Source organism: Hordeum vulgare, chromosome 5H (assembly GCF_904849725.1).
Source record: "Hordeum vulgare subsp. vulgare chromosome 5H, MorexV3_pseudomolecules_assembly, whole genome shotgun sequence".
NCBI lineage: Eukaryota > Viridiplantae > Streptophyta > Magnoliopsida > Poales > Poaceae > Hordeum > Hordeum vulgare.
The window spans coordinates 562,654,382-562,668,467 of record NC_058522.1 but is presented as its reverse complement, the minus strand read 5'-3'; the positions used below and the strand labels follow the sequence as shown (position 1 = coordinate 562,668,467).

At 46.2% G+C, this 14,086-nt stretch overlaps 1 protein-coding gene across 1 annotated transcript; it reads left to right on the top strand.

Moving 5' to 3' along the window:
- The first annotated feature begins 4,527 nt into the window (after positions 1–4,527).
- LOC123399224 (zinc finger protein ZAT12-like) lies at positions 4,528–5,245 on the top strand. Its single transcript, XM_045093651.1, has one exon. It carries the CDS (start codon positions 4,595–4,597, stop codon positions 5,102–5,104), a length of 510 nt encoding a protein of 169 aa, XP_044949586.1. The 5' UTR covers positions 4,528–4,594; the 3' UTR covers positions 5,105–5,245.
- The last annotated feature ends 8,841 nt before the right edge of the window (positions 5,246–14,086 follow it).

Genomic DNA, 14,086 nt, shown 5'->3' with positions numbered 1-14,086 from the left:
GCAGAGGCCGGAAGACAAAGACCTTTTTATGATGACGTCTACACGGCTCAAGCATACGGCGAGGGAGGTTTTCTCCCTTCATGGATGACGGCGTAATATCCAGATAGGAAATGCCGCATCCCAGCTGGATTTATTTATTTTTACTGTAAAACGATGATTATTTGTGGGTCTGTTGGACTTGTTGGATGTGTGCATCTTGCTATGCAGAGGCCGGGCATTATTTTGTGCGGTTGGATCATCTTGATATATCAATTCAATGAAATGTCCTTTATCAAAAAATCTCTATAGTGGGAAGTAAGATATGTATTGTGTAATGCAACACTTTACTTATTAGGTTGTAGACTCATCTTGTCTTGACATGTGTGTGATGTTACTTTGAGTGCGAGCAACTAGCTATGTTACTCAATTTATGTCTGTCCTCATTAATTAACATACACATCACCTTTCTTGTTTAGGTGTCATCGACTATGTTAGAGCAGCTACAGTCAGACCCTCAAATCCCCCCTCCCCCCTCAAACGCCCGTGGACGCATCCGGACAGCCCCTCATATTTCACTTCGTGCACCCACATACCTCATATTCGGACTCTTAAATATATACAAAGCCATGCACATCGATCATCCGATACAAATTGCTTGAATTCAACAGTTTTAAACAAAAGCAAACAATAGCATAGTTCAAGAAAACAGACATGCCAAAATGAAATTAATGTCCGAACGATAGGTGGTGTCAGATCACTTGCCGGACGAGTTCGTACATGCGTACTGCTCTGCTTGGGCATCCATCTCCACCTGCATTCGAGCCTCCTCCGTCTGCATCCTGGCAACGATCGTCATCGGCATCCTGGCCTCCTGGTCCGCTGTCGTAGCCACCCCGGCCACCTCCAACGCTTTAGGGTTGTTGATCTACTTATTCCAGCCCACAAGCCATTTTTTGGCATGTTCATCCAAAGTGGATTCATCCGTGAGCATGATTTTTTGCATCCTCCGCGTCGCGTGAGAGTTGCAACCTCTCCTTCTCGAGCTCAGTATCTCCAAATTTCTTGGCCTTTAGAGTTTCCATTTGATTGCCGCCTCTTGCTTCTCCAACTCGATCTTCTCCCTCTCAATTTGAAGCCGTCACTCTGCCTTTGTCCGATCTCACTCCATCCTCTCCCTTTGCGCGTCCAACATAAGCTTGTACCTTTCCTCTTTCTTGGTCCCCCTTGCCGGAAAAATGCTTGTCCATGTGAATGTCATTTTTGTAGCCGTGGCGTCACGGGTGCTCCTTGCCTTCTCCCACTTAGTTACCATGAGTAGTCGGTTATCCCTTGGCACAGTAGGTTTTCCTTTGGTGACATCGTTGCCATCATCGTCCAACCACAACTTGTTGCCCCTTTGTCTTGCCATCCAATAAGAGCCAACAATGGCTAAAATTAAATGGCCTCTTCTCGGTCTTGCGATACAAAGTGGCCGCCAGTGCTGTCTAGCATACAAAATACGTATGAGCACAAGAATGAAAAACACATGAACATATTGAAATGACAATAAGATGAGGCGATCGACCTTACATGAGTTACCACCCCCATCTCACTTTGAGACCATTTGATCACTTGTGAGCGGTAACCGACGTACTTGTTCACTTCTCCTTGTATGATCCCCCATCGATGTTGTACAGATGCCACATTGCGGGTGCTCACGATAGGATTCGGCTCCACATAATCCTTTCGTTCATGATAGTCCTTACAAATCTTCTCCCAATGCGTGCCCCCCTATTGCTCGGTGCCACTTATTGGATCCAATGTTGCGTTCAACCAAGATTGAACCAACAAGATGTCCTCATATCTTAAGAAAGCAAGCCTTCTTGCCTTCGCCGTCTTGCCCTTCTTATTCTTATTCCTAGGATTGGGATCGAATGTTGCCCCAATCACAAATGCGTCGGTCTCCTTCATTTCATATTCCACATGGGCCGGATCTTCATTCTCATTAACCATATATGCCAAGTTTGTCACCTACACGTTCAAGGTTTCCAAGCAATCATCTTGTGCGAACTAGTGAACTATATAAGAAACCAATCATCTTGTGCGAACTAGTGAACTATATAAAACAATAATCATTTGATCGGACAATAGCAAACGTCCCGGTCTTCCTGAGACATTTCATCGAACATGTCATGTGCAGCCCAGTTGGTGGGGTTGCCCGTGCTCACCCGCTCTCGAACGAGGTGCGGGGAGTCACACTCTTGAGTCTTGACCAACGTTTGCTGCGTGGCCGGAAAGCTGTCCGCAAGGGTCCAACCGGCCAACGCTTGCATGGATGGGGTAAGTGGAGCCCGACACGCGGGGGGAGACATCTCATCGACGACTCCCGCATGTAGTTGTGCGGCCAACTCCCTCCTTCGCTGCCGGCGACGGTGCAGCTTACGGGTGATGTTCTCTGGCTTGCAAGACGAAGAGGAGGAAGGCCCGTCGACGGACGAGGCGGACCGCGTCTCTGTCGCGGCGATCGGGGATGGGGTGGAAGACATCACGACAACGGATCGGGACAGGTGGTGAGGATGGAGAGCAAGGGTGCCGAGCGGCGGAAGGACGAGGAAGGGTTTGGGGGATTTGATGCAATTTGAGGTAGGGTCGAGCTGTCCGACATGACGGACGTGCCCGGGCTCCCCCATATCCGCCTCATATTTGAGCTGGAAATGGGGGTGTCGGTCAGCCCGCTCATTTGGGGCCAGTTTGAGAGGCCCGTCTGGGTCTATCTTTTGTGACCGAAGAGTGACCGGACACTGACCGGACGGCGTGCAATCCACAATACGTTGTAGATACAAGTATTTTTTACAGACAAGTACTAATTACTTCACTCCACCAACAAAAAGTTATTAAACTAAAGCAACACGCAATCGGTTTCGTTAGCTGTGCACATGCATGCCGATCCATTACAAAACTCCAACCTGAATCTCGCTACCCATAAGCAGACCGTTTCATGCATGCTCCAACTCTGCAAGAAATAGCGACGATATTGCACATACTGGCATACATCGCCAGATGCACTGCACGTCGTGAGAGCCACGCACTAGGCAATTTCCGGTCGTCAACTCCGTCTCGAAAGCGTAAACTTTGAACACGCTTAAAACTATTTTAAGTGTGTGTTGGACACAGATATGCTTGGACCCCCCATGATCGACTCTCAGATACTTAGTGAACAAGATGTACTTTTTTTTCTCTTAGGCACTAACTGACTTCGAGACATTCATACATTTTCTTACTTTCTAGACGATGCGGACATGGGGTTGTTGACTCGTGACAGTTAAGCGGTTGACCAATGACCAAAGGTAGGTTTGTATGGATTTTTATTTTGTGGGGATGCATGAATCATGATGCATGGATTCATATGTGCTGGATCTAGCTCCCACATGTACTCGCGCGTGGTATGCAACCGTGACCAAAGTAGTGATTCGTGTCGTGCTCGTAGCATCGATCAGCCGTGTCATGGGTGGACACATAACATTCGTGTTTCGCAGCTGGCCAAGTGGTAGTCCCATTGGCTGTTAAGCACGCACGCATTGACCACCGCTGGTCGAGGGCTCAACATGTAAAAAAACGGTACCTGCTTATGGCGGGGATCAATGCATGGGATACATTATTGATGGATGTAAACGGACATGACCTCCAAACCAAGCCAAATGCTGACGGATCTGTCCTAGGATTTAGTTTTAGCTTGTTCGGTGCACTGGAAGCCGGCCCCTCGCACAGTACCATCGGCTCGAAGCGTTACCTGACAGGGTGCGAATGCATTAGTAGATAAAGTGCACTAATGCACGTTTGGATTTAAAGATAAAGTGCAGCAACGACGTCTATCGATCGCGATTCTCGATGGTTGACACGGTTATGCCTGTTCAAACTGAAGCCAATCAACTCGAGAGACATGCAGGATGCAGCCCGTCCATGTCCAAGTCCTGGGCATACCAACCTGTATGCAGGTCAACGACCAAGTCTTCACCATACATGCATGCATGCATATATTTTAACCTAGCAGTTTTGGACTGATTAGAAGATACTGAGTATTTTTACAGGCAAGTTGTATGCAAACCACGTACTCACGCGGCAAGGTAATTACAAGCACTAGTGTATAGAAGCACACGACACGGGTGATCGAGCATTTTGGTTTACTTGAGAGAGGACCCAAACTGCATGCGCACTACTCCCTCTGTTTCTAAAAATAAGTTTTTTTTAAGAAAATACTATAGATTACATATAAAATAAAATAAATAAATCTATATTTTAAAATATGTTTATACAAATCTATAAAAAAAAATTAAAAACGGAGCGAGTTGGTAAGTAAATTACGTCATCATCACAATACTAAGACCCTACCCTAGTTTACTTAGGGTGGAGTAGATTGCTACACCTCGGTTGCTTTTCAGTCGAAGCAAAACCAAAATGGCGGTTGTTCTCCTAGACCTCACCAACTTGGCACCCACGCTACCGCGTCGTCCACCTATATATAACCACCCCGCCCCGGCCGATCAACATTCCTTCTCCTCGCTTCTTAGTTCTCTCACACGACAGCAAGCTAAGCTAAGGACGGGAAATCGACGGATCAAAACCCACAAGCGAATCCATGGGAGCCGGGATAAAGCGGTCGAGGGAGGAGGAGTCATCCATGTCTCTGGCGTTGTCGTTGAGCACGGACTCGGCATCTTCCGCCGGGACGTCGGCCGGCTCGGGTGCCGGTGCGCCGGCCAAGCGAAGGAGGGGCGCCGTGGTGGCGACGTCGGGAGACGGGGAGTTCGTGTGCAAGACGTGCGGCCGGGCCTTCCCGACATTCCAGGCGCTGGGCGGGCACCGGACCAGCCACCTCCGCGGCCGCCACGGGCTGGAGCTCGGCGTCGGCGTCGCCAGAGCCATCAAGGAAAGGAAAAGGCGCGAGGAGAAACAGCACGAGTGTCAGATCTGCGGGATCGGCTTCGAGATGGGTCAGGCGCTCGGGGGGCACATGAGGCGCCACCGTGAGGTGATGGCACCGCGCAGCGCCGACGATCGCTGTGTCGCGCTACTGCCGGATCAGGAGGTGGCGGGGCACCAGGCCGCCGGCTACCAGCCGCCCGTTTTGCTCCACCTGTTCATCTAGGCAACTGCTAGCTAGAAAGAAGGAAGATATATGCTCTTTGTTTCCTAATGCGTGGATGGACATATAAATACGTTTCATTTGTCGATCATGTAATTACGGATTCATATATATATACCACATAGTACTCCCTCCGTTCCATAATATAAATCTTTGTAGAGATTTCACCAGAGGACTACATACGGATGTATATAGACATACTTTAGAGGATAGATTCATTCATTTTGCTTTGTATGTAGTCCCTTAATGAAATCGTTTAAAAGACTTATATTCAGGAACGGAGGGAGTAGCTTATTAGAGATTCTGTTATTTGGAAATTTTGCTCGCTTTAGTGGTTCCGTTTCAGCTCGTCGGCAGCGCGGCTATACCGCCTGCTGCTTCCAGCATGCGCGTGCATAATGTCTACGTCATTGACCGTGTCGGTACGCATCAACCAACGACCAGCCAGTGGCAAGTTGCACACTGCTCGACTTCGTATGAAGATGATGAGAGGTTGCCGCGGAACGTATGTCGTGCTCAATTACGTCTCGAGTACGTATACGCAGTCGTCCGTGGCTGCTAACTCGCTATCACTCGACCAACTAGCCCGGCCGCCTCAATAATTTGAATGCTCCATCCACATGATTATTTTTTTATAATTGTAATTTTTTGTGTGTGATTTTTCTCTTGCTAGTCTTGAACGTTGTAACAAAGAAACAAGTAAGGTTGCTCATAAACTCTGGACGATGCATGATCTCTCGCAATGTGCCTTTCTTAAGTTCAAATTATTTTCTACGTGAACGAGAATTGGGTTGACCGATTGGGTGCACCCGTCTAACGAGAATTGGGTTGACCGGTTGGGTGCACCGTACCCGTCTAACAAAATGGATGACAAACGGACAACCTATTCAAACGGATAAAACCGATTAAAATACGCATTGCGGCATGTTGCAGTTGTTTTTACAGCATCTATAGTCGGATTTAATAAATATGACCCTTTATATGTCCGTGGAAGCGTCGTTCGGTCAATGACCGGACGTGTCTGTTTTGTGTGCCTACTTTTTTGTTAGTACAGCCGTATTTTTCGTATTTTTTTCATATGTCCAGTCGCTTGCACGTGATTGATTAAGAAAAGGAGAGAGAAGGAAAGAAATGAATAAGAAAATAGAAAGGATGATCGAAGTGGGGTCGCGTCCTATATGATAGACTGGTCAGGCGTGTCCGGACGCATCCACGAGCCCTCATATCATCTTTATATTTAAAATGGATACGAAGGATGCAGGTTAGTCCGGATATTTAAGAAGGATACGAGGGATCCGATTGAGACATTTTTTGTGGTCGGTCACTTAATTATCGAACCACTTGTCCGGTCGTTTGAGACGTATACGAGGGGTTCGGTTGTAGGTGTTGTTAGGTACTGCTCATAGGACACATGCGGGTACATCCGTGCTTACGTGGTCTCCCCCTCATCTCATGGAGAAGAGACCTTTTTCAAGCACTAATTACTACTAGCACTAGCAGTGATACCACTCCACTTAGGCTCTGTTTGGTTTCAAATAAGTCACCAACTTATAAATTGAAAAGTGCAAAAAGTGACTTATTTTACCAAACAGACCCAACTTATAAGTCACCACAACTTATAAGTCATAAGTTGCTTCACCCCAACTTAAAACTTATAAATCACCCACTTCTGCATGGAAAGGTGACTTATAAGTCAGATGACAACCAAACAGACGTGACTTATAAGTCACTGATTTTAAGTCACCTGACTTATTAAAACCAAACAGGGCATTAGCAAAAGTGATTAAACAAACAAAGCAGCATGTAATCGATTTCGTTAGCTTGTGCACATGCATGCTGATCCATTACAAATTCTCAACGCGAATCTTGCTTCCGATCGAGTGTTACTTCCGTTAGGTTGGTTCGCGATAGGCAGACCGCCGCTTGGTCGTCCACCCATGCAAGAAATTGCGACGATGTTGCACAAGCTGACGTGCATCGTCACCGTCAGGTGCATTGCACATCGCGAGAGCGACGTGCTAGGCAATTCCCATTGACGGACTCTGTCTCGAAAGCGTAAGCTTTGAGTCAAGACTACCAAGACTATTTTAAGTGTAGATGTGTTGTGCACAGAGATACTTCCAAGCGCATGATGGAATCTCATGGTGTGCTTAGATTAATTGGTCACCAAGCAAGATTGTTCTTTGCCAACAAGCACCAACTCGCTTTCACTGTCAGCAAGTGTGAACAGTAGTGGTATTCATGATTCTTTTTATAGAGCATCTATAACCGAACATCTCAAATGATCTTTCATACACATGGATGCGTTCGGTCAATGATCGAAAAGGAAAGAAAAAGAAAAAGGTGACACAACCTGATCCGCATATCATCTCTATAGAGTCGGGTCGTCTCTGAACCCTCATATTCACGATAAATATAAAAAGGATATGAGGGTTCGCGGACGCACCCGGACGTGCCCGGTCAGTCCGTCATGTAGGATGCGATCCTACCCGGATCATCTATTCTTTTTATTTATTCATCTTTTTCTTTCTCTCTTTTCCTGTCCAGCAATCAGGTACAACTGATCGGACATATGAGAAAGAAAATGAGAAGTGTAGCTGCGTGGACGAACAAATAGACACCCCCCTGGTCACTGATTGATCGTTTAAGAAGTCATATTTGCTATGTCCGGTTATAGATGCTTTTGAAGGTATTCATGACGCATTGGTCGTCGCGGTTAAGCGTTGACCAATGACCAAAAGGAGGTATGAATGGATTCGTTTTCTTCTTTTTTGTGCGGGGATGTATGATGCATCATGCATGGGTTCACATATATGCAATGCGTGGTAGATGAGAGCAACATTAACCGTCCGACCCAAACGGACGGTGATTTCGTTCTTTTTTCGTCCGTTTGGGTTGTCTGTTGGCTAGATGTCCGTTAGGTTTATGATTTGGGTCGGCAGTACGCCCAACGCGTCGACCCATATTTATCCACGTGGCCGGCTAGCCGTCGGTTTTCAACAAATACAAACATTTTACATATTTTTAAAAGCAAATGATATAGCATAGTTTCATAATCAAAAATAAAATATAGCAAAGTTCTACAAGTCCGATAAAAATTAAATTGTCTATAAGATACACCTACTGATTATGAACATGATCTCACATATGCTCAATCGAATCATCTTACAACTGAATATGAGTTTTGAAATTACGCATTTCATGATGAAATTAGATGAACTATGCAAACGATGCCGCTTCTCCGCCATGCTGAGGCACCACATTGTCACCCTGAAACTCAAAGCCTTGATTATGGAGACGTTCTAGCAGGATACCGTACTATGCTCCATCGAGATTGCAGAACACCAAAGACACGCTCGACATCCTTCCTAGCACTCTCTTGCTCTTGGGCAAAACTTTTCCTCTTCTTTTCGACAGGGTTGGAGATTGTCTTCACCATAGTGGTCCACTGTGGATATATCCCGTCAGCTAGATAGTATCCTTTGTTGTAGTTGTGATCGTTGATGTTAACATTGACCGACGGGCTGTTGCCTTCGGCATGCCTTGCAAACACCGGTGATCGTTGAAGCACGTTGATATCGTTGTATCCGGCCATTCCAAAGAAAGAATGCCAGATTCAGAGAGATCTTCAGAGGCCACGGCCTCAAGTATGACAGTGCAAGCCTTGGCATGGCGCTTGTACTGGCCTTGTCAAGCAGAAGGGCAGTTATTCCACACCCAATGCATGCAGTCTATGCTACCAAGCATCCCTGGAATGCCCCGGCTGGCATTGGTCGCCAACAAGTGGGATGTGTCTGCAGCAGTCGGCTCTCTCAAGTACTTAGGGCCAAACACTGCAACCACAGCCTTGTAGAATCTGTACAACGACTCTAGGCATGTAGAATCACTCATACAGACGTACTCATCGATAAGATCACCGGATACTCCATAAGCAAGCATCCGGATGGCAGCAGTGCATTTCTGATAAGATGCGGAGTCAATCTTTCCAATGGCACCCTCTTGGCACTCGAAGTAGTCATCGTATTCGGCCATCCTCTCTCGAATCCGGTTGAAAACATGCCTAGCCATACGAAAACGACGTCGAAATTTCTGATGTTTCAACAGCGGATTGCTTGTGTCAAAGTAGTCCTTCCATATAAGGAAATGGTCGCTCTCTCAGTTGCGATTCAACGCCGGAACATGCCCCGGAATCGAGCCCCGGAATAAGGGCCGTTGTCTATTAATGTGGTCATGGACCAACACGGCAAGCATCATCTCCTCATCGTCGAATGAGAAATCGTTGAAGTCGCACAGAACTTCATGGAAAAAAAACTAGTCGGCGCAATCGATTTGTATCTTGAGACAAACCGTTGAACAGCTTGCGGGCGTGGACAACGAAGTTAACCGACGACGATGGATTGGGATCGGGGAAGCTGCTGTGCCCCAACGATGATGCGGCCATCGACGTAGATAGGCGCTGGGGAGGTATGGGAGGAGGCCGCCGGAACTGGGCAGATGCGGCTACGTACGTGGGTGCTTACAGACTTCCCTTTTGATCTCATGCAAAAGAAACCTTTTCCAAGCACTAATTACTAGTACCACTAGTAATGATACCACTCTACTTAGTAGCAAAAGTGATTAAACAACCAAAGCAGCATGTAACCGATTTCGTTAGCTTATGCACATGCATGCGCATCCATTACAAATTCTCAACACGAATCTTGCCTCCGAGTGCTACTTCCGCGAGGTTGCTTGGCGATGGGCAACACGAATCCTGCAAGAAATTGCGACGCTGTTGCACATGCTGACGTGTGCATCCTCAGGTGCATTGCACATCGCGAGAGCGACGTGCTAGGCACGATGGACGAACTCTGTCTCAAAAGCGTAAGCTTTGAGTCAAGATTACCAACACTATTTTAAGTGGACATGTGTTGGCCACGGAGATGCTTCCAACCTAAGAAGCACTCATACGGCGACATTGATATGGCACTACGGATACGACGATGTGGGGTACGGTAATTTTTAAAAACAGCAATACGGCGATATGTTAAACATATGTAAATAATGACAAAATAACATGTAATAAAAACTAACATAATAAAATGTATCGGATGATATCAAAATACCGTATCACTGGTTGTCTAATTGATTTCATACCTTTGTGTTTCTCATTTTAAAAATCGCACTATCATCAATGGGATAACACGGCCAATCGCTCATATACTGTCCCAATCTAATTTGGACTTTAATACATATTAACACGACAACATAAAATCAACAAACCTTTCAGAGTTAAAAAGTTGAGATTGTCAAATTTCAAACATATATAAAGAGCAACCTTAGATTGCACGAGTGAGTCAAATAATGAAGGGGTACTACTCTTCTTCCAACATTTTAAAAGTTTTTTCTTAATAATAATACAGAGAGCACAATCTTCATTAAGCTCTTTATTTTCAAAACAATAAATATATAGAAACTCTCACCTATGAACATGACGATAATTAAAATCAACAAGCAATACGCATTAATAATGCTCAAATGATGATGAAGAAAGTTAAAAAATGCCATGATTTATACTTATATCTTCTTCCCTAGCAATAGGAGGGCAGCAACAACATCAACAAGTAATTTTACGCCACAAAAATCAACATGCAACAAGGCAATAGCATCAACAAGCAATTTTATCCAACAAACAACATCCTTAGGAAGGAGTTTTATCCAACTACTACTCCCTCCGTTCCTAAATATAAGTCTTTTAAGAGATTTCATTAGGCATCTACATACAAAGCAAAATGAGTGAATATACACACTAAATTATGTCTATATACATCCGTATGTAGTCCACTAGTGGAATCTCTAGAAAGACTTATATTTAGGAACGGAGGGAGTACATCAGTACAGTACACGTACACTATCTATATGAATATATCAACGATACATCAAGTCATGAGCAATACTCAATGACGATACTTCAAAGATACCCGTATCGTCATTTTTTTCTTTTATTTTGAAATTAAAAGGGTGATACTATGGAAATACCTGTATCGAAGGCGTATCTGACGTATCGGAGTATCGGCGAAATACTGAACGACGATACACAGATTTCTAAAGTATCGGTGCTTCGTAGCTTCCAAGGGCATAATAGAATCTCATGGTGCTTAGATTAATTGGTCATCAAACAAGATTGTTCTTTGCCAACAAGCACCAACTCACTTCTACTGTCAGCAAGTGTGAACGGTGGGGGTATTCATGATTTATTTTTTTCTTAGTGGTTTTTTCATATATATTTGGTCATTAATGGGCGTCGGTGTGGCAGCCGAAAGTTTCAACCAGTCGGCCCCAGCCGCCCCATACAGGTTCGTATAGCCGTTCGATTGGACCCCAACGTCATCTTCTTCCTTCCCCTTTGTTTTCAATCTTTGCCTCCTCCTTTTCCTGCCCTCCTGCTTGCAGCACCGTTGCTGGTGTCGTCGTGTTGCCTGCTTCTCGCCTCACAGTCGTCCTGCCTTTACTCTGTCGGTTCCGTTATGATCTAGTGCAACGCCACCAACCTCACCGCACCATGTGGGTGCCAGCGTTGCAACAAAAATCCCGTCGATGGTTTACAACCCCCTCTGTTGCAACTCCGGTCGCCAACGATGGTAGCTCCCCACCCCCCGCCAACGATTTTCGGCATGGGCCGCCATTGCAACAGCTGAAGGTTGTAGCAAAAAAATCGTCTGGTCTAGCAAATCAAAAAAGGATGGTAGCAAAAATTAGGTATGGTTCCAACAAATTAGTACGCTGGTTGCAACATTTTATCGATCTTGCGGCGGGGGCTTTCCCGCAAACGCGTTCTTCGGTTTCAGCAAAACACAAAGTCTATTCTAGCAAAATATGACGCCGGTTGGAACATTGTCGTGCCGTTCCCATCACCCTTCGCCATCGCGACTCATTGTACCTCTTCGGAATGCTGGTTACAACAATTCGTGCGGACGGTTGCAACATTAATCAGCTCGTCGTCCGTTGTTCAGCTCCACCGATGCGCCGCTCGTTGCGCCGGCAGAACAGGGCCCTCCCCCCCCCCCCCCCCCCCCCCCCCACACACACACACACACACGCTTGCCCGCGTGCAGGAAGCATCTCATCAGCGTGCACTCCGGCTTGTACTCCGGTGTACCTCACCAGCGCACAGTCGACATGGGTGACAGCAGGGGATAACGACAGTCGCGTGGGGGTAGCAATGGGGATGCGAGAGGATGAAGACAAAGTCAACGTAGAAATAGGAAGGGATGAGGTGAGGTTCCGGCTTCCTTCTGGCCACATGCATGATGAACGTCTCGCGCGCGTCCGACTCAAAGTTCGACCTGTGCGTCGGGTGTAAATGTTTTCCTATTTTTTTTTGACGGCGATATATGATGCATCCCACAAGTTCTCATGCATGCATGCATTGCATGGTAAGCAATCGAGACCGAGCGGTGGTTCGATCATCCTTACTTGTTCCGGAAGTCGCGCGCGTACGTAGGTAGCATCGATCGGCCTGCAGTGTCGAGTGGACGCGTGCGAATGCTACACCTACTAATTATTACGTGAGTTTACGTGATGACTCAGATGGAATCTGACGTGGCCACGAGAGCGCGCTGAGAAAATGGAGAAGAAAATTCTGCCCCCACGAAAAGTTATTTGCGGAGGAAAAAATCAAACCGGTGCGCATCCCTTTCCCTCCCAGGCGAACGCCGACTCGCACAGATCGGCCGGCCAAACGACGAGTTCCCCAGCGGCAGGCCGACGCGGTGAATTCCCCATCGATGGATGCGGTGGTCTCGTTCGAGGCGCCACGACGGGCTACTCTGAGGCGGCGAGGCGACATCCTTCGCGTTGGATGCGTCATGGCTAGCTCCTCCGATGCGGGGAGGCAGTCAGCATCTTCACGGCCGGCTCCTCTGGCGACGCAGCTTCCTCGTATGGATGCATTCAGTGCCACGGCGTCATGGTCGAGCCCTGTGAATACCAGCATCGCGTACTGACTCGTCGTGTGGCGGGCGGCGGCCGACCGCGTTGTGTTCGAGCCATGTGAAGCCCAGTACGGTGTACATTGGGGCAACCTGGATGATCTCTGTCCCGGCCAAAATTACTACAATGTGGAAACTTGTAGGTTAGCAGTTGTACCTCCTCATGTTCTGAATTTGTGCAAGTTCTGAATTTTGTGCATTCTCTGAATATTGTTCAGTTTTGCAGGGACGGGACTATGAAGAGTTACACAATCCAGCCAATCATTCTCTGTGTAATCTCAGAGGACACAAGAAGTGCCGTTTAACCAAATCAAAAGAGAAGGTTGCAGATTATGCGTATATCACTCGAAGAGGAAAAACGTGAATATGCAACTTGTAAACAAAGATTGCTTATGTAGTTTTTGGTGATTGTAACATGTACCACTGTAATGAAAAATCATGAATAAGAAATTTGTTTGATGGAAACACACATGCTTTTGTACAACTGTTCTGGTATTGATTGTTGAGAATGACTAATAAAAAGTACCAGGTTGCTGTCAATTTAGACAGTCTTGACATGGAAGCCTCCTTACACAGTCTTCACATGGCATATAAATGGCAAATAACAAATGTGTGAGACAAAATGGAAGCTATCAATCACAGGAGTTAGCCAGCAGCAATGCCAAGTGCTTTAAGGGAAAGCCAACTGATAAAACATCGATTTGTGTAATCACTAGTGTGTGAGTGCCTTTCAATTATTACATCGCAAGTGCATAGAAAAATATTGTATCTAACATCTTCAAATTACATAAATCATGTCTAATTCTGGTCCATTCTACTGTGAAGCCCTCCAACTCCATCAAAGTGTAAATCTGCAGGAGTCGATCCTTGCTGGACATGAAACAACATGCTTGTATATTCTCCCAGAATTGGAGGCATAACCGTTGTCGACGAACCTCCATATGGTATTGCAGCTGTCAGAGTTGGATTTATATTGGTTGTCATAGTGCCCAAGTCAAATGATCCCTGCTCCAAA